The sequence below is a fragment of the Tenrec ecaudatus genome, chromosome 16, assembly GCF_050624435.1.
Source record: "Tenrec ecaudatus isolate mTenEca1 chromosome 16, mTenEca1.hap1, whole genome shotgun sequence".
NCBI lineage: Eukaryota > Metazoa > Chordata > Mammalia > Afrosoricida > Tenrecidae > Tenrec > Tenrec ecaudatus.
In genome coordinates this window covers 108,550,450-108,569,138 of record NC_134545.1, presented here as the reverse complement: position 1 = coordinate 108,569,138, position 18,689 = coordinate 108,550,450, and the positions used below count along the sequence as shown (strand labels likewise).

At 54.0% G+C, this 18,689-nt stretch overlaps 1 protein-coding gene across 4 annotated transcripts in view; it reads right to left on the bottom strand.

The window, feature by feature from the left end:
• Window positions 1–18,689, bottom strand: part of DOCK1 (dedicator of cytokinesis 1) — a 434,492-nt gene that overhangs the window by 353,501 nt on the left and 62,302 nt on the right. For 2 of the 4 annotated variants that reach the window (XM_075534789.1, XM_075534791.1), the window contains exons 6-13: window positions 18,121–18,269; window positions 12,166–12,301; window positions 10,912–11,069; window positions 9,748–9,829; window positions 8,517–8,652; window positions 7,613–7,685; window positions 4,227–4,369; window positions 791–916 (exon numbers count right to left, since the gene is read on the bottom strand). In XM_075534789.1, coding sequence (XP_075390904.1) covers window positions 791–916; window positions 4,227–4,369; window positions 7,613–7,685; window positions 8,517–8,652; window positions 9,748–9,829; window positions 10,912–11,069; window positions 12,166–12,301; window positions 18,121–18,269 — 1,003 coding nt within the window. The remainder of the gene's footprint in view (window positions 1–790; window positions 917–4,226; window positions 4,370–7,612; window positions 7,686–8,516; window positions 8,653–9,747; window positions 9,830–10,911; window positions 11,070–12,165; window positions 12,302–18,120; window positions 18,270–18,689) is intronic. The other 2 variants (XM_075534790.1, XM_075534792.1) reach the window with 1 other exon arrangement.

The window sequence follows — 18,689 nt, the reverse complement described above, 5'->3', positions numbered from 1 at the left end:
CTATCACAACACAAAAGCCACAATCCTTAGCTTCCAGGGAGCAGTCACCCCCCATGGCCTAGGATGACCATGCGGAGGCTCTGTCAGAGGAGACACCATCGAAGGTCATAGAACACACAGAAGGGTCCTCGAGAGAGGCTCCTGGCATATGCCCTTCAGCCCAGCCTCAGTTCCGGGTCTTTGCTTCAATCCCCAGCCATCGCCCTCACTCAGAGGAAAGCTCTGTGTCCCCACCTTGCCGACCTCAGCCTCCACAATGCTCTGGGCCAGAAGCAGACGGTGCCCGGCTGCCATCACAGGCTGCTCTGTAAGGTCTGCACAGAGAAGCGGGCAGGACCTCCAAATGCCACCAAAGATCAGGCTGACTGGTCTGGCAGAGACCGGGTGGCCCTCAGTCACCTTCAGATGGGGACCGAGCCTCCAGCTGGACTGCAGACAGGCCTGTGAAATGCTCAACCCCACGTCATTGCACACTCTCCTCAGTGAGGACCAAGGGCGTCATGTGCCCAGGACAGAATTCAGCAGGGTTTGTTCCTTGTGGCAACAGCCGCCCCTGGCATGTAAGAATGCCCATGGCAGGTTCTCAGGAATGAGTCTCTTCCCGGCATCCTGTTCTTGTGTTGTCAGCAGTCTTTCTGCACCAGACCTCATGGGTCACCACAACCAAGACTTCTCTCTGGCCACTGTTCCAGGTCTCTTGGCATGCTCCAGTCAGGAGTCACCTGCTTCTCCTTGCTGACGCTGTGGGGGCCTGGCCTCTTCAAGGCCTCTGCTTGGAAGTCGAACTTACCAGGCATGATGATCTCGGGGAAGCCGGTCTTCCGGGCCACCGCTGTCGTCCTGTCCACCAAGTGAGGGAACTCCTTTCGGATCTGATGGATATCTCCAGGAAGCAATTTCAGGGTCACCCATAACCCTAGAGAAGCAACAGATGTGGTGTCAGGAAGAGTGGCTGGGTAGGTGCGGGGCACGCTTCACACAGTGCAGGCTCCGTCTGCCAGGACCCAGGGCTCTCTGGAGTCGGTGTGCACTGAAGACACATCGGAAGGTGACATGTTCCTGGGAGTGGCTGGGGAAGCCTGTCCCTTCTCCCAAGAAAAGCGACCGAGGGGAGGCTGCAGGAGGCAGGGACACAGCTGCATGACGCCATGAGGGTCTCAGGTTGCTAAGCTGCATCATCCTCCTTGGGAGTCAGGAGGTAGAGGTCGGTGGCCCCACATGTCTGGGAGCAGGCATGGCCTGCGGTGCCTGGCCTCTGCCGGATGGCTGTAAACTCATCTGTCCCTTTATTGCAATGAGACAGTGAAACCTACAGGTGCTCCACATCCAGGCACAAAGGACTCCTTAGGGAGTCTGGTGTCACTGCTAAGAGCTGACAGGTAGCCCTGTGCCCCGGGTCCTCCTTCCCTGCAAGGTAACAGGGACACTCTCGTGGCAATCAGGCAGATGGGACAAGGAGAACAGAGTCAAAGGCACCCGGCTAAGCAGTGACTCAGCTCTGCTAGTGGTTCCCAGAGATAGGCAGACAGACAGACTTCCAAACAGGGAGAGAGGGAGGGCAGGCGGTTGTTGTCATTTGGCCACCAGGGATCATTCCTAGTGCTCAGGGCCTGTCCTACAGGCTTCCCAGGGCCCCCGCTCTCCAATAAAGCTACCTTCTCACCAGTGGCCTAAAAGGCACCTCTCTCCTGACACACACTACTGCCAAGGGGTCATGTGTAGCATGTAGGTACGTATAGGCATGCCTGGGTGAGCTCGTGCCCATGGGCTATGTGTACATGGCAGGGTGCACGTGAGCATTGTGCGTGTGCATGCATGACTGTGCATGTATGTATGTGTGCATGTCCAAACGTGTGCACTGCCCTTACAAGGTTGTATGTGTACTAGTACATGTATACACATACATGTGTGCAGTGTGCATTCATGCCATGTCTGGTTGTACACAGCATCCAGACAATAGGACAAGGGTCATTACTGGTGAGCTCAGTGCTCACCACTCAGGAGAAAAAAAACGGGAGCCCTGGGTCCCTGTGCACAGACAACTGGGCCGAGAGTGGGTGGGAGGAGGCTGGTGGGCCATGTAAGGCATGCCAGTGGAAGTCAGCCCCCTGGAGTAAGCCCCCCCATGCATGCCCTCCAGTTACCCTGCCAGGGACCAGCCAGCCTGAAGGGCCCTTATCCCTGGGGGTTTAGCCTTGGGGATGAGCAGAGGCTCATGGGAAGTTCTCCTGGACTGTGTGCAGAGGGAGATTTACTCTCTGTGTCTCCTGCCGCCCCATGTCCCAGGAGGTGACCCTATGTGCAAGGGCATCCTGCACCTTCTGGGTAGGGGCAGAGTGCCTGGTGGCAAGATCTTGCCCAGCCAGCTGCTTACTTTCCCCTCCCTGGCACATCACTCTGAGTCCCCCAGAAGCAACCTGCTGCTGCCCAGAAGTGGGCCACTGAGATAGGCTTGCTGCCAGGTCCAGGTAAAATGAGGCAGGAATGCCGCCGCCCAAGGCTCTGTGGTCCAGGAAGGCAAGGTGCAGCCCTGCAAGCACCGCTGATGTCCCTGAGTTCTCGCTGTGCTAAGCCGCCCTTCAAGCCCCCGGGGCTGCAAGGGGCATCAGCCCTCAGACCGCTGGATCCATCTGGCCACATGCCCAGGAGGCTGGCAGGGCAGTTTCTGTTCCTCTCTTCATGATTCCCACTGGTGGGCAGCATCAACCGCCTGTGTGGCTCTCTGCAGTGAGAGTTTATCAACAACTCTGGTGACTCCAGGAGGAAACCAGAAACCCAACAACCGCCCTGCTCTGAGGGGCAGTCAGGTGCCCCCAGCCTGAGTCTGAGCACCCATCCCCATCAGTGTAAGAGCAGGCTGGGAGGGCGGCTAACTGAAGAGACGGTGGACCTGAGTCCAATGTAAACAGCTCTCAGGAAAGCACCTCTCATTCAGGTTGGGATGGGGGCGTTTGTTTGCCTGCCACTGGGGGCGGAGCAGGGAGGTCTAGAACCAAGTTTACCCCAGAAGAAATGCCAGTGTCCCCACAGAGGCGCCAGTAAAGCAGCTCCTTCTTCCAGAACATTTGTTAGACTCAAGTCATAAGATCCTTTAGAACAGCAGGGCATGAATGGAGAGAACTGTTTTTTAAAACACACACACACACAACCCAGCGACAGAAGCCAAAGAGCAGAATCTGAGTGTGGTGCAGGGGGGTGGCGAAACCGTCGAGCCGGCAGATGTCTCCGTTTGAATTTTCCACTGAAAAATGTGTGCATACAAAGCCCTACCCACGGAGCGCAGCTAGACAATGAAATGGGTTCATTCACCCAGGCTGGGAGCGTGGCTCGCCTGCCTACCTCTGATCGAGGAATGGCATGGGGGGGTGGAGGGAGATGTGCACTGGTGCAGAGGGTAGCTCGGGACATAGGACACTTTGAAGGTGACTTCCCCTCAGGCTGGAGGCTGGGGCTCCCGGCCAGCCCCAAGTGCTAACTGTCACCACCCCAGGGTGACTGATTCATTGCTTCTGCCAGCAGAAGGCCAACTGCTAGGGAACTTGGTGGGGGGAGTGGGAGGGGGATTGAAAACGATGAGGGCTCAGCCAGAGTAGGGGAGGGGAGAGGACTTGGAGACCAGGGCCAATGGGGGAGGCACAGCATGCACAGTGAAGCCACTTGTCCAGGGGACAGAGAGGGGCGGCCCTCCCACACAAGGTGACAGCGATGACTGCAAATGAGTGAGAGCAAGCACGAGCCCAACACCCGGGCCGAGATGGTTCCGGGCAGTATCCCCAGGCCTTCTGCACAGCGCAATGGAGCACCCCTGCAGGCAGTCCGCCTCCTGGGAAATCATGGCACGTGGGTGCTGTTGCTGCTTTTCCAATGACCGGGATGAGAAGGGTTGGCTGGAGGAGACTGAGGGAGTCACCGGAATGAGTTCCGCCAGTCTCACCAATGCCAAGCTCTGCCCAGACATGGAATCCCAGCTGGGCCAGGCACCTCGCCCTCCTAGCATGCCGGCCCTCGGCCACACTTCCTGGGAATGATCGGCGGGGACACGCCAGTGTGACTGACATCGGCATCAGGCATTGCATACACACAGCTCTCTCCGACACGGTCATCCCAATCATCAATGCGAAAGCCCCTGCCAGACCGCACACGCAGGCCCTCGTGTGTGCTCGCAGAGACAGGCGGGCGCAAGCACACGCGCACACATGCTCCGCACGCAGAGGTGGGATACGTACCTTGCCCCTTGTGATTGACTTCTTTAGCGGCGATCACTTTGTTTATAACAGTCTGAAGGAAGTCGCTCTCCCCTGCCACCCTGGGTGAGAAACGGGATGACATGTTCAGCGGCTTGTGTCGGATGGCGTCGTCCAACGTGAGCCTGTGGTGGGGCACGGGACGACCACGACCACAGGAGACAAGGGCACAGAGGCCCAGTGGCCACGGAGCAGGGGCGTGAGAGGCCACCGTGCCCGAGGGCGAGACCGAGGCATCGAGAGTGAACGCACAACAAAGGACAGGATAGGTGACAAGAGAGACAGGGAAGAGCATTGGTCAGGAGGATACTCAGCCACGTGAGACAGGTAAAGCCGACAGGGGGCCTGACCCTCTCCCGGGACGTGAGCATGCGCGCCGGCTCGAAGCGACCCCAGGGGCAGAGTGGAAGTGCCCGGGGTCTCCCAGGCTGGCGTCTTTGTAGGAGCTGATCGCCCCCCAGGCCTGGCTCCCTCAGAGCTACAGGGTGGGGTGGGCTCCAACCACTCAGTTAGGAGCTGAGCGCTTCAGGATGGCTCCACAAGACAACGTCAAACAGGGACTCATGCGAGAGGGAGGTGATTGGAGCCCACTTCACGGTCAGTGTCAAGAGTGGGAAGGCCCAGCAGAGGTCAGGGGGCAGAGGGTTTGGATGGAAATGGGAGAACTGGGGGACCCTCCAATCTAACTACCCTGGAAGCTTTCTGGCGGCCATCCAGGGTGCAATCCATGCCAGTCGGAAGGAGGGCAGCTCTTTGCTGGACAAGAGAAACCGCACATCCACTAGGAATGTGCCAGCTAGTGCCTCAGGTTCCCCAGGCAGTCAGCCTTCAGGACATGCTGCTCTCAGGCCATGTGAATGAATCCCACAGGCAACGGGAGAAAACAGAGATGCCATGGTGCACAAGGCATGTGTGGGGACGAGTGAGGGAGCACACGCCACGCGCACGTGTTTACAATCCCCTCTCGGCACCCGGAGGGTACCGGGCATCATGGGAGCCAACTCCACTCTGGGAACTGGGGACCATTTTCCTTTACTTCTCCAAGTGGAAACAGGGGGGCAGAGAGTGAGCGAGAGTGAGAGAAAGAGAGAGAAAGGGGGAGCTGTGTGTTGGGCTTCCTTGCCTAAAACCTATCCTGTGAGATCATAAATCAGTTTTAATGGGGCAAAAAACAGCTTCATTACCATGGCATTTCCCGAAGATCTGTTTGCACTGCTTATTTGGCTATTAAAACTGTGTTGCTCTTTTGTGTCTAATACTGCACATAATAATCTGTATATCAGTCTTCCTTTAATAAGGCAAAGAGTCACAAATTACCATAGGAGTGGAAGGTGGAAGTGTATTCCGAGACACCTACCCCGCCACCCCAAGAGCGTGCTTCACTTGGAGAAGGAACAAGATGGGAAGCCACACACAGGGCATCCCCAAAACTTTGTCACGTGTCCTCTCAAAGGCTAGCGGGGTTTCGAGCTAGCTCCTGCTCAGACTTGGCAAACCACCACCACACTGTTTTCCAACCTGAGGTATTCCCAAAAGGCACTTTCTGACAACAGGTAAATCTACCTTAGGACACCTGGGCATCAGAAAGCACACAGGATGGAGAACATAATGGGCGAGCCTACTCCAACTCTCACGAGCGGAGAGCAGCCTTTTCGTGCTTTCATTTGACAGGGGCGGGCCTTCTTTCACACCTCCATTCCCACTGTGTTGAAGAGTGACCTCTCCCACCATTGACTGAGCAAAGCTCCGGACCCTGGAGAAGTCTGCTCCCTCCATAAGTAACCCTGTCGTGGAGACCCCGTCGACTCGGTCCTGATTCAGAGCCACCCCCTGAACAGCAGCACCTACTGCGGCCCCGTCCTGCACTGTCCTGGCGTGGTCACTAGGTGTGAGGTCATTGCTACAGCCGCTGCCAGGCCCCCCATGAGGGTCGTCCTCTTTCACTGAAGGCCTTATTTCAAAGCAACGCTGTCCAGACCAACTTTCGGAGACGAAGGAAAAGTTCAAGTCTGTGCTGACCAACACAGAAGCCACCAGCTAACGTGTCCTTAGCGAACACTTAGAAGGTGTTAAGCAAACATGGTCATTTACACTCCATTTTTGTTCATTTAAAATGAAATTGCTGCTGGTGGCTATTGGTTACCGCATGAGACAGAGAAGTGCATCCAAAACTCTTTAAACGGACCTGAGCTTTACCTTAATCACACCCGTAGCAGATTAAAGGAACTCTTATCTTAATACTCTCTCATATTTAGGTAATTTAGGGAACTTGAGTCAAATTTTACAAATGCCCTAGTGTGAGAAAGGCAGATGACTACTAACCCAAAGCTATGGATTTGGAAGTCACTAGACGTTGGCTCAAACCTCTGCTCCAATAAATGGCAACTCAAGCCTGATAAAAAAGGGTCTTGAGTCACCAAAGACCTTGGTCCTCAGTGTTGCTGGGTGAGAAACGAGCAAGCCAATATTCAAGTTCTAGCTCGATCGTACAGTTTTCTATAACTTGAATGTCAAGAGGATTACAGACTTTTCACAGGACTACAGAAACAGCGCCCCTGTGCTCTCTGATGGAGCCCCTAGTGGCATTGTGGTTTTACACTGGGCTGTGACCCGCATGGTCTACAGTTCGAAATCAGTAGCAGCTCTGTGGGGAAAAGAGTGGGCTTACACCCCAGGAGGGAGCGGCCTCTTAAGATGAACCCACACCATTCTCACGCCTCCTGCTTCCTCTCCGCAGCTCCCAAGGTACAGAAACCCTCTCTCCACTTGCCCTGCGACTTTCATGTCCAGCATTTAAAATGACACCCCGTCTTTCAACCTGCTCCCACTGCCCTGCCTTCAAATCAGAGAGCCAGTGTACTGACTCTCCCCCGAGAGCTTCCGAGGGAGTCCCTCACCTCTCTAAAGACCCCACGTCTGAGAGAGACAAGCATAGGTGGGCTCCTCTCTCAGAGAAAACCCAGGTGTAAACCCAGTGTGACTTCTCACTTCACACAGAAACTCATTATGAAGTTGCTGCGCTCTCTCTTATAAATAGAGCCACCTCCTGTGCTGAAGTTGAAATTATCATCTTTGGAAACTGGGAGTCGTCCCCAGGACACATCAGTGATGTAAAAACCCACCCAGGCTCAGAGCAGAATCATGATTCTGTGGGTCCTCGTGGGAAGGCAAGGCTAGGTCACACGGGAAACCACCGCCCTCCAGGCCCACAGACACAGGTCGGCCCAGGATCCTCAGGAATACAGAACCTTCCGTGGGCTCCGGCAGTGACTGCAGATATCCCCCCATGAACCAGCGCCAACGTGGGCTGTTCAGGAGAGAATCATGACACGCTCTCGTCTTGCCCACCGTCTCCAGTTCGTACTTACGGTTGAAAGGGGATGAAATGCTGTTTGTCTTCGTCATCGACTTTTCCATTTATAATGTCTGTCACATCCATCACTGGGGACAACAGAAAGAACAGAGCTGGCTTTGCTTCAATGCTACAGTCAGACACATGCTACCGTCAAACAAATAAACCAAGGATGATCAGAGGCCTGCAGGTGCACTGCACCACAGGATGAACAGAAGGGCAGAATGTTCCAGTGACCAAACTTCAATTACCTCCACATTTGCAAGGCCAACTAAGGAGCCTCAGAATGGTGGCCACCATGAGGCTGGACCCAAAGGGCCAAGGTTCCACATAATAAACTTCCCTACGGATGACCCAACTGGCGCTCAGGAAGTCCCCATGATGGAGAAAACGTCTCATGACAACGGGGACTCACAGTTAGCAAGTGTGACTGAGAGCTGAATTTTTCATTCCATTAACTCAGGTTCTATTTAAGTAGCCAGAGGTGGCCCCGGGCAGAAAGATGAGGCGTCTGCTCCTGGAAAGCCGACGGCCTGGGAAACCCTTCATAAGGAGCTGGATTCAGGTGAGGTTTGTCATCTTGGTGTCTTATCCAGGGAGCGCTCCCCTTTGTCCTCCTTGAGCCCATCACCCAGTCCAGAGACACGGAGAACCTCCAGTGCCCGGCCTAACTTGAGGGCTGAGACTGCGGGCCAGGGTCCCGTCCACAGGGAGCTCCAGCAGAAAATGGAGGACGTGAGTCAAGTCCAGAACAGAGGGACCAAAACCTCACGGGCAGCACAGACAACTCAGAAACCACACAGAACTCGTAATGTTTTCCTCTCTACAACAGAGGAAAGAGCTTATGAAACACAGCGGCTCTTATGCGCACAGGATGGGACGGTGTACCACTCTGAAGAAAAAGATGGACAGTGGATTACCGGCCACTCCGAAGGGCCTGCGCAAGCCCGAGGTCAGCTTCCTGGTGTTGTTGTCCCTTAGCTCCATGCGCCCGACACGGACGATCTGACAGACAAAGCTGATCTTCTCCCTTTTCAGGTCTTTGCTTCCAAGGTCCTAGAAATATTAATTTCCATCAATTATGCTGGAGAGCCAGTATTCAGGGACGCTTTCAATTGCAGCAGACAATGAAAAGATGGATTGAGACTCCTTGCTCCTACCACTGTGGAGCCTTTGAATAAGGCCCTCAGATGACAAGAAAGAATGGAATAACAATATTCAATTAGAGCCGAGTGAACTTAGGAGACCGGGGTGAGAGCCACGCTCGGTGGTCAAAGGGACCTCAGTCTCGCTGGGTCTGCAGAGAGTTCGAGATCCAGCAGGTCTGGGGAAGGAACTTTATTTTATCACTAAATTAAAGTTTATTACAGGCGACCCGGGGACATACATGCTAATGTGCAGGCAGAGGACGGCCAACTGAAGTGAGACATCAGCGTGCTTAGGAGTGAAAAGGCGCTGCTGCCCCGGGCATGGCCACTACACAAGACCCCTTCACACCCCTGAAGGTCCGTGTAGAGGGCCAGGGACAGCCGACCTGAGCCGCGGTGTTTGCAGCCACCTCAGTCGCCTGTGGACGCTGGACCAGGGACAAAGACGACCAGAGCAGAACTGGTGCCTTTGAGTTGCGGTGTTGGGGAAGAATACTGAACGTGCCCAGGCCAATTGTGAGGGTGGTGCCGACCGGGCAGTGTTTCATTGTGCTGTGCAGAGCAGCCGTGGGTTGGAACGGACGGGATGGCACCTGACAACGACAATAACCATGACCGTGGCCTGCTGAAAGGACAAACCATTCTGTCTTGGAAAAAGCACCCTCCTTATTCATCTCCTGAAGGTCAGGTCAGGTCAGGCTGGTCCCTGGAGAAGGACGTCATGCTGGGTAAAGCACAGCGGCAGTGACAAGAGGAAGACCCTGCACAAGATGGACTGACTCATGGACTGCCACCTAGGCTCACACATAACACCCACTGAAGGGAAGGCATGGGACCGGGGGCTCTTTTGTTCAGCTGTATGAGTCCTCGGGGGGGACTCGGGGCCACCTACCACTGGTGACCTGAGCGCCCCGTGCTGGGTGATAAGCAGGCAGAGCTAGGCCACTGAAAGGGGTCGTTAGAAGGATCAGATAAGGAAACTGTTCGTCGGCGGTGTACTTACTGTGAACACAGCTCGTAAGTTATGCAATCTGTCTATATCTTTCGGTAATCCTGAACTTGACCATCGAACCAGGTAGTTTTCACTTTAAAAAAAAAGAAAGGCAAATTAATTTTCCAAATATAATTGGATCTATCCACAATCACAGCCACCACCGCAGATGTCTGCTGCACACATGATTATGAGTTTTAGAGACGCATCAGCCATATACCCACCCATCCTGGAACCGAACCCACCCCCAGAGGATCACCTTGCAGCCAAGCACCAGGTGGGCCTCTGAAGTAAAGGCCAACACTGGGAGGAAGTATTCCACAGTGCGATCGACCACATGACGCCGTTAGGGCAGCGTTCCCCACGAAACTAACTTCAGAAGGGGCAAGAAAGGAGATCAGAAACTGGGAGCCCAGGGAGGAAGCAGAAGAGCGCCAAGCCCTTGAGTGGCTGGCTGGCAAACTTCAAATAGACAATCTGTCAGCAAAGAGGTACCCCTTAAACAAGGTGCCATTCCCACCCGGTGCCGTCTTCAAGGCCATGCAAAACCCTCGGGAAGTTGTCATCTGGATGCCGGGCCCCCTGAAGGCATCGGAGGTGCTCGCGGATGGCACTGCAGGGCACTGTTTGAAAAGTCTGTTTTGGTGGCGGTTGTTGCTGTTCTTTTCAAACGACCCTAGTATAAAATCCTAAACACTGCAAACCCGCCCGGGCCTCTAATTTTGAACCCTCTGGCAGGAGGACGGGGCGTCCTGATAAAAAGTGGGAGGGCAGTTCCCCTCGAGTCACACGTAAGGTCACAGCCGAGGTTTTTCGGTTTTAAGTTGCGCCAAGGAAGAGACTGGCGTTTGGAACCCACACGGCACACCCACTTCACACGCAAGGGAAACAACAGTGTTTCCTTCGGGACAAAGAGAAAGGGCTATCGGGGACCACCAGCAGAACCAGGAAAGAAGCGCCACAGTGGAACTGGCAGCCATGACAGAGATGTGTCTGACTCAACCAGTGTTTTCATTCAACCAAGAGTAACTGAGCGCGGCCTTGGGGCACAGGGGCCCTGGTAGCGAACCCGGTTGGGTAGCGACCGCTCCTCAGCAGGACTCTGGGACGGCTCCACTACCATTTTCTAACACCAACCCCGAGGAGAGCCAGACGCAGCCCGGGAGTGTCACCAACCTGATGAACTTGGACTCTCCGGGGTCATAAAGAGACATGAGCACCTCAGCGTCTTCTCCTATCTTACAAACCACATTCTTGAGGTTGACAAACAGGGCAAACGAAGGGGTGGCCGCAAACTTGGCTTGTCTGTTGATGTCGATGTTCTGCTTCTGAGACTGCAGGTGGGAGAGACGGGAGGAGGGTCATATTGGCAACACGCGTAGCACATGCTTGCTTTTATTTACTTTTCCAATCCCTTACGAGTCGAAAAGAGATTCACGGCTAGCTGGGCCTGACACAGCAAAGTCGTGCCTGCGGCCTGTTGACTTGTATTCGGGTCGTGGTCTCAGGACATGTAAACGCCCCACGGAGAAAGAAACAGACACGTGGCACCCACTACAGTGCCTGCCCCCACCCCGCGACAGTCGGTACTGAGTCTTCCCTTCAAAGGTCGAAAACTTTCCAGTGCCCGACCAATGGAGCAGAACGGAAAACGAGGCCGCACATGGGTAATTCCTTGGTTTTTTCCTGGGTTCCTCCCTTAGACTACACACTCCGAGGTCACCTCAGTGCTCCTCAACCTTATGGCCCGGAGCATGGCATCGTAGCTGCTCAACATATACTTACTGGACGGAAGGGCCAGCTAATCAAGTCTGAGTAGACTTCTCGCAAACTCTCATGAAGGTTCTGGAGGGTGAAGTAGCTCAGTAAGACCTGTGCTTCTTCCTACCCTCACCAGGGTTGCAGGGGGTCACCACCCGCCTCTATCACCGAGGACGTGCATCGTCAAGTGCAAGTTCCCACTGGACCAGCGGAGAAGACAACGCCATTGGCCTCAGAAAAACACATTTTAAAAAACCAACCCCACTACTATTGAGTCACTTCCGGCTCATAGCGACCCTATAGAACAGAGAAGAACTGCTCCGGGGGTTTCCTAGACCCTAACACGTGACGGGCGTAGGAGGTCTCCTCTTTACCCCGAGGAGCTGACAGTGGCTTTGAACAGCTGACCTTGCGGTTAGCAGCCCAGCGTGTAACTGCTACACCACCAGGGCTCCTATTGGCCTCACAGTAAGAAGCACACTTCCATGGTCACCCGGCTCAGTGACGGAGTCCTTTCGTGTCACAGGCAACCAGTCTGACCACCAGGCTCACCTCCCATGGTCATCACAAAAAACAGACCGGGCAGCTGTTCTCTGCAGGTCCCCGTGAGGGGGACATTCTGGCCATCAAGGCCCCCTTGCTGGCTGGATTCCAGAGCGGGAGACTTACCTTCTCTTCCTGTAGCCTTTCCTCCACTTGCTTGGAAGCCACCTCGTGGGCGCGGAAGAGACTGATGGTGCTCGTGAGCTCAGGGTCCAAGATGTTCCCGTCTTCGTCTCGCACCACCAGGTCCAGATCGAGGATTCTACAACAGCAAGGACCCAGAAGTTCATGGACACTGCGCTAGGCGTTTCACCTCCCGGGTCAGGCAGAAAGTGCCACCTGGTTCAGTCACTGAGCAGATGGAAATGTCACAGATGGACGTCTGGGATCACTCACAACTGTGGGCACCTAATTCTGAGGGGTTGCCTTCTGCAATTGGGGGAAGTGGTTCTAAGGGCGCGAATTCTTCCTCTATTTAGTTTCAATCGTGACTTTCCCTCCCAGGGAGAGAGCTCTGGCAGCTGCCAAGCCCAGTTGAAATGAGTTCCTAATTGTCCGTGGACAGACAGTTCAAAGCATGGAGTTTCCTTCCATCTGCTCTGGGCACCGATTCTCAGAGGTCTGTGCACGCACACACACTCCCCCCTTGACCAAACACACAGAGGGGGCAGCTTGGGGTGTGATCACTGGGCTGGGAAGGGCGGGAGGGAAGGAGAGAAAACTGAAGCTGATACACATTCATCGCTCTGTTGACTCACCACTGTCTCTAGAAGGTTCTACCTTAATGTTTCCCACCTAGAATCAATTCTGAGCCCCACATTCGCTCACCAGAAGGGTTTCAACGAAGACATTCTACTGTGCTTGCGCACCAGGCACCGGAAGGTTGGACACAATCATCCTTCCCCAACTGCCTGGCCCGGGGGCTACCATACGTGCCATCTGGCTGGTACATGTGTCCAGCCAATATCTGGCATGGCTTGGGGACAACTGCCTCCCCAACTCCTCATCTCCTATTAAGCTGTACGTGGAGGTGTACTGGTTTCAATGTAGAGACCAAACAAACTTCATGAAGGCAAGAGAGCATTAGAGAGCTGGGCTATGGAGCTGGGCTCCGGTCATCTTTTCAGCAAGATGTGCAGCTCACAGGGCAGGAAATAACCCAGCAATCTTCGTTTTCCTGGCTCTGGGGGGCTTCCTCGTAAACGGTACGCTGAGGGAAAGAGCGTTTAGAAAGCAAGACGCGCTGTCATTAGAGAAAGCTCTATCAGGTACGCATTTAGAGGCCAGTGAGATCGCTGATAAACACTCCGCTCAGACAGAACGAACGCCGGAGGCCCCCTCTTTCTTTGGTCACAGCCAGAGATGAACCTGGTTTGGGGAGCTCAGGGTGTCCCCTGCCACGTGTGCGAGGCAATGACAAAGATGTCCGGGTTCCCTTTTACTGTCTGGAGCCAGGGCTCTGATGAGGCAGCCTGAGGACGGCACACATGGAAGGGGGCCTTGACACCAACTGTCGGCGCCTTTCTCCCCGCTGGCTGCTGGACAGGGAGCCCTAAGCTCCTTCATGATCTTTAACAAAGGTGAAGCAAAGCCCTTCCTTGCCTCCTAAATCATGATGCATGTCTCTGTCCATGTGGGTTCCTGGGCAGCCCACGCAGCTATGGGCGGGGCTTCTGCTGTGTGGATGTGGTCGTGGTGGTGTGGGCAGGGTCAGTGCTGGTGTAGGTGGAGGCAGTGATGGCCCGCCCTGGGAGAGGGGCTCCCCTTGCTGGAAGGAGGGGGGTCAGAATCCGCCAGTGCTGCCAAAGCAGAAAGACCACAAGTGAGCGGCTTGAGCAAATGGAAACTTTCCCCTCTCGGAGCTCAGGACTACGATCACATTGGTCGGCAGCTCGAAACCACCAGCAGCTCCACAAGAGAATGACTGGGCTTTCCCCTCCCATAAGCAACAGGTTCAGTGTTGGACACCCAGAGGGGGTCACTCTGCATCAGCACTGACTCGATGGCAGTGCCTGAGTTACTCCACGTTCAGGGTGCCACCCTAAGGGAAAGCTTGCTCCCCTGTCAGCTCTGCAGGAAGGTCTTCGTCCACTGTGAACATCTGTGGACTCGGTGCCTTGGCGATCTCTGTGTGTCTTGGCTTCCCTCTCCTCCTGGGTCTAGGAGTTTCTCAGCACAATGACCCCAGATCCCAAGGACATGCTCTGCTGACACCGTAGCAGCAGGTCCCCCTTATCTCTACTTACTTCCCTCTCCTATCTCTTATAAGAACAAGGAGATGAAGGCCACACCCAGGAAAACGCCCCTCACACAGGAGCAGGGCTATGACCTGAGTAGGGACGTCATATTCCATCCTAAGACCCTTACAAATGATTGGCTCAGATCGCATCATCAGATGACATCATAGAAGATAATGACATCATTACCAGACCAGCAAATGACATCATTCCCAAACACGGAGAATCGGGGTCCCAGCAAGCTGACACAAGTCAGGGGACACAATTCAATCCATGACAGGTGTGATGGAGCGGAAATGCACCTGCTTGAAAAGGACTGTGGCCAAAAGTCCTGCAGGCCATGCAGAATCAAATTCCCAGAAGGATCACACCAATCAGCCTCGCAAGCCCCAGACCCTGTGCCAACCTCCTATGCCTCCACCCTCTGGAACGCTCATCTCAATCACCTCAGTCCCGCCACGTGAGGACGGCAGACCCTTTTCACAGAGGAGGGAAAACGAGCTCAGAAAAAGCACTTCTCAGGCCCAACATCAAATAACCAGGAGCCCACAGATGGATGTGGAGCCAGAAGCATCCCCCAGCAGCGCCCACCACATTCCCACAATGCTGCATGCAAACCATCATGTGGCGTGGCAGGCCAGGCACGTGGCATTCCATGCACCATTCTCGGTAGTCAGCGGTCCGGTGTGTGGTTCAGCATCCAGCCTGGTGTCCACTATGAAAGCACACCACACCACGCTCCAACCGAAGGCCCTTGGGGATCAGGCCATCAGAGCCTAAAGCACTATGGGAAACCAATGCAAAACTGTGCGTGTGCATTTCTCCAGAGAGACGAATTCTACCCTCCGTCACATCCCACAGGGCCCTCGCAATCCCCTGGCCCGCCCAGGAAAATAATAACAGTAAGGGCCTGCATGATGGATGAACAAAAGCACAAGTCAGCTCCTCCTGATGGCGTCCACCGCTCTACAGGCTGCGCACTCCTCAGAGACGCTACAACAGAAGTACCACACAGTGAGTGGTTTTAACGCATTTATCTTCTCCCAGTTCCCTAGAAGCCCTAACTCGCGGTGCCAGCTCTAAGAGAAGGTACCGATCTCGTAGAAACGTCTGTGGCCCCGGGGTGCTCTCCGTGTATCTTGCTTGGCATCAACCTTCCCTTGGCTCTCAGGTGCTGAGAGCAGGGATCTCGGGTCCCAAGGGCATGCTTCGCTTCGGACTCTTCCTCCTCGGGCAGGCCACTCTTCTCTCTGCTGCTTCCCTCCCCTGACTCTTTGTAGAAGGTGGGTTTCAGGCAAGGACGTGACTTGGAGAAGAGTAGTGGCTCAAGCGAGGGTGAGGTAAGGCTGGGCTTCAGTCAAGCCCTCTTCGTGTAAGGCCGTGAATCAAGGTGTGCCCACACTGCTCCCAGCCCGGTGGGATGTACAACGCATCGCACAGTGGGGCTACTCACAGCCTATCAGGGGAAGATGCTCGCATCGTACCACAAATCGTTCGCTCTCTCTTCCTTTCTTTCCCTTTGCCCTACCGTCTACGCTCAGGGGTGTTCTGCTGTGGTCACTTGGTTGAGTATCAAAGACGTATCACGTTAACTGAAGAGTGTGTAGCCGTGGCCTTGCTGAAAGTTCCAGGACACGTGTCCTTCATTTGTACAACACAAGCTTCCGAATCTCTGAGTTTCGGTTTCACTGTGTACAGTTCATTTTTAAGGACACCTCGTTCACTCCAAATGTACTCTTGAAGATCCTACCTAGAAACCTCATCATCAGATATTCAAGTTCTACCTCCCACCAAACATCTGAGCATCGTCCAGGTGCGTTCACTGGCACGGCATGAAAAGGGGACCCTTCCTCCACCGTCCAATCACAAGTTCAGCATTTTCTTTCGCGCCTCACCAGCAGCACACTGCATCCGTAATCCCACCGACAGTGTCTTCCAGGAACTCTAGGCTTGTCAACTACAACTCCTCCAGCCGCCACCAACCACCCACCCAGTTCTACCCCACATCCACATGGCCGGCAGCTGTATGAGCATCACCGCATTCTTCTGATTCCAAATGACCTTGAGTTTGCTAGAGCAGGTACAACAGAAACATCCTCAGTGGATGTCCTTAACAAACAAGCTTATTTTCTCACAAATTCGGAGGCTGTGAGTCCAGATTGAGGGCTTCACAGCCCTAGAGACGCTCCTAGTCTCTTCGCCACCTGTGGCCCTGGCCTTCCTTGGGGATCTCCGTGTGTCTTGGAATCAGCCACTATCTGAGTCTAGGAAGTTCCCATCACTGGGGCTCCAGGTCTGAAGAACACGCATCTCCACTGGCTCTTCTTTCGGATTGTAACGAGTCTCTTCTTCTCTCTGTGCGCCTCACTCTGGTCTCTTGGAAGAGAAACGGTATGACCCCAGCAAGGTGTGACTTGAATCACACCCTCTTGGAAGACTGTAACTCAAGAGGCCCCCATGCTGATCCTCCCACAGTTACAAGTAGAGGTCAGGACTAGTGACACATCACAAAGTGCAGGACAATTTCACCAGATCACGAAATGGGAATTTCCACACGATACGGGAATCGTGGTCCAGCCGAGGGGACAACACATTTGAGGAAGGACACACAATCCAATCCATGGCACGGTCACACCTGCAATGCTGCGATTTTCCCTCAGGTGTGGGTTTCTGAAGTAGGGACTAAGAAAGGTTCTCACAGAGCAGTGCCCAGAGAGAAGTCACGGCATCGTCTCCAGGCCCTCTGGCAAAAAAATGCCTGATTAATGATTGTATTTTCTATCAAAGCCGTAAATTGCGTTTGGAAACACTTCCCCCCTTAATGAGATTGCTCCAAGACATAATGTATTTTGGTAGCTTCCTGCAGCCAAAGGAAGCAGGTGGTCTCTGAACATCAGTTCAAACACGATTCCCCCAACAGCAAATACAACCAAAGCTCCAAAGGGCTGCCTCTCGAGGCTTGACGTGGGTTTCGCTGCAACAATCCCGAATACCCGAAACCCAGAAGTCCTCGGTTTTCTGATGGAAGGGAAAATCGTCATCATCATGAAGCTTGTCCCGCAGAATTTTCCATCCAAATTTCCTCTCTTCTGTTCACTAGCCTGGTGCCTGTGAGCCGGCAACGAAGCTCCACTACGCTTTCCCACTCTAAGAATGTAAGATTCTGCAGAAAGAAAACCCAAACGTGCTATTATACAAAGGATCGCCACGTTTGGACCAGAAGTCAAATACCATGAGCCCAAATTGAAAGCACCTTGGATCGCTAACCGCACAAACCGACCTGTTTTCAGAAGTATTCCAGAGGGTCCCTTAGCGGCAAGGATGGCAAGACTTCGTCTTAGACTAGTTGGACATGTTGTCAGGAGAGACCAGTGCCCGGAGAAGGACATCGGGTAAAGAGGAGGGGAAGTGAGGGGAAGAAAGGCCCCAACGAGATGGACGGACACCGGGGCTGCAACAGTGAGCTCAGGCAGAGGAACGATTGGGAGGAAGTGCAGGACCGGGCAGTGCTCCGTACCGTTGTGCATGAGATTGCGATGGGTCGGAACAAACCCGGTAGCACCTAGCAACAATGATAGGTGGGAACACTGAAATTGCCCTCAGGTCAGGGAGAATGACAGGCCACTCAGGTCCTGCTTCAAGGAAAGGAGTTGTCAACCCTGACCCTCTCCCGATTTTCAGAACCCTCTAGAGAAATCCTCACCTTTTTAAAAACAAAACCAGGCCATTGTTTGGATGTTAGGGATTCGGCTTTATCATAAGATGAGATCTGGGCCGCGTCAAGGTCTGTGATGTTATTGCATTGGCTAATTTAAGCATGAAATCATCTTTCCAACAAACAAACCTGTTTCCATAATCAATTTTGGCCGTGACCTTCTTCTTCAGTTCCTTGAGCTCATCCTGGGGCAGAGTGCCGGAGAGAATCTGTGATCGCCACTCAATGAGGTCGTATATCATGTGCCGCACACTCCGGAACATCTCCCTGTTGTCTTGCTGTGCGGGGGAGGAGGGAAAGAACACATCAGGCAGCAGCACATCGACAGGCCCGTGGCATGGCACCTGGGGTGGGGTAGGGGTGTTCCTTTCGACTACACGGATCCTTGTCCTTCATGCCTTCCACCATGGGATGTAATCAATATCCAATCAGGGGAAAAAATGTTTGGGGCATGACTGGAAACCCACGTTGTATGGGATTTGGGTCCAGTGAAATGCTAGACATTTATAAGGATAGAAAGGAATGTGCCGCCCCAGAACGCCACCCAACTTGTCTGGAGCAGGCACCACTGAGGTATCTCGTTGACCAAAGCAGGAGCTGACGTTAACGTCCAGCTGCTGGTCCAGGATGGGCAACCCATCAAGAACTTTCGTTGGTCCTGAGCCTGAAGATCTGAGCCCATCCTTGCCCACTGCCTG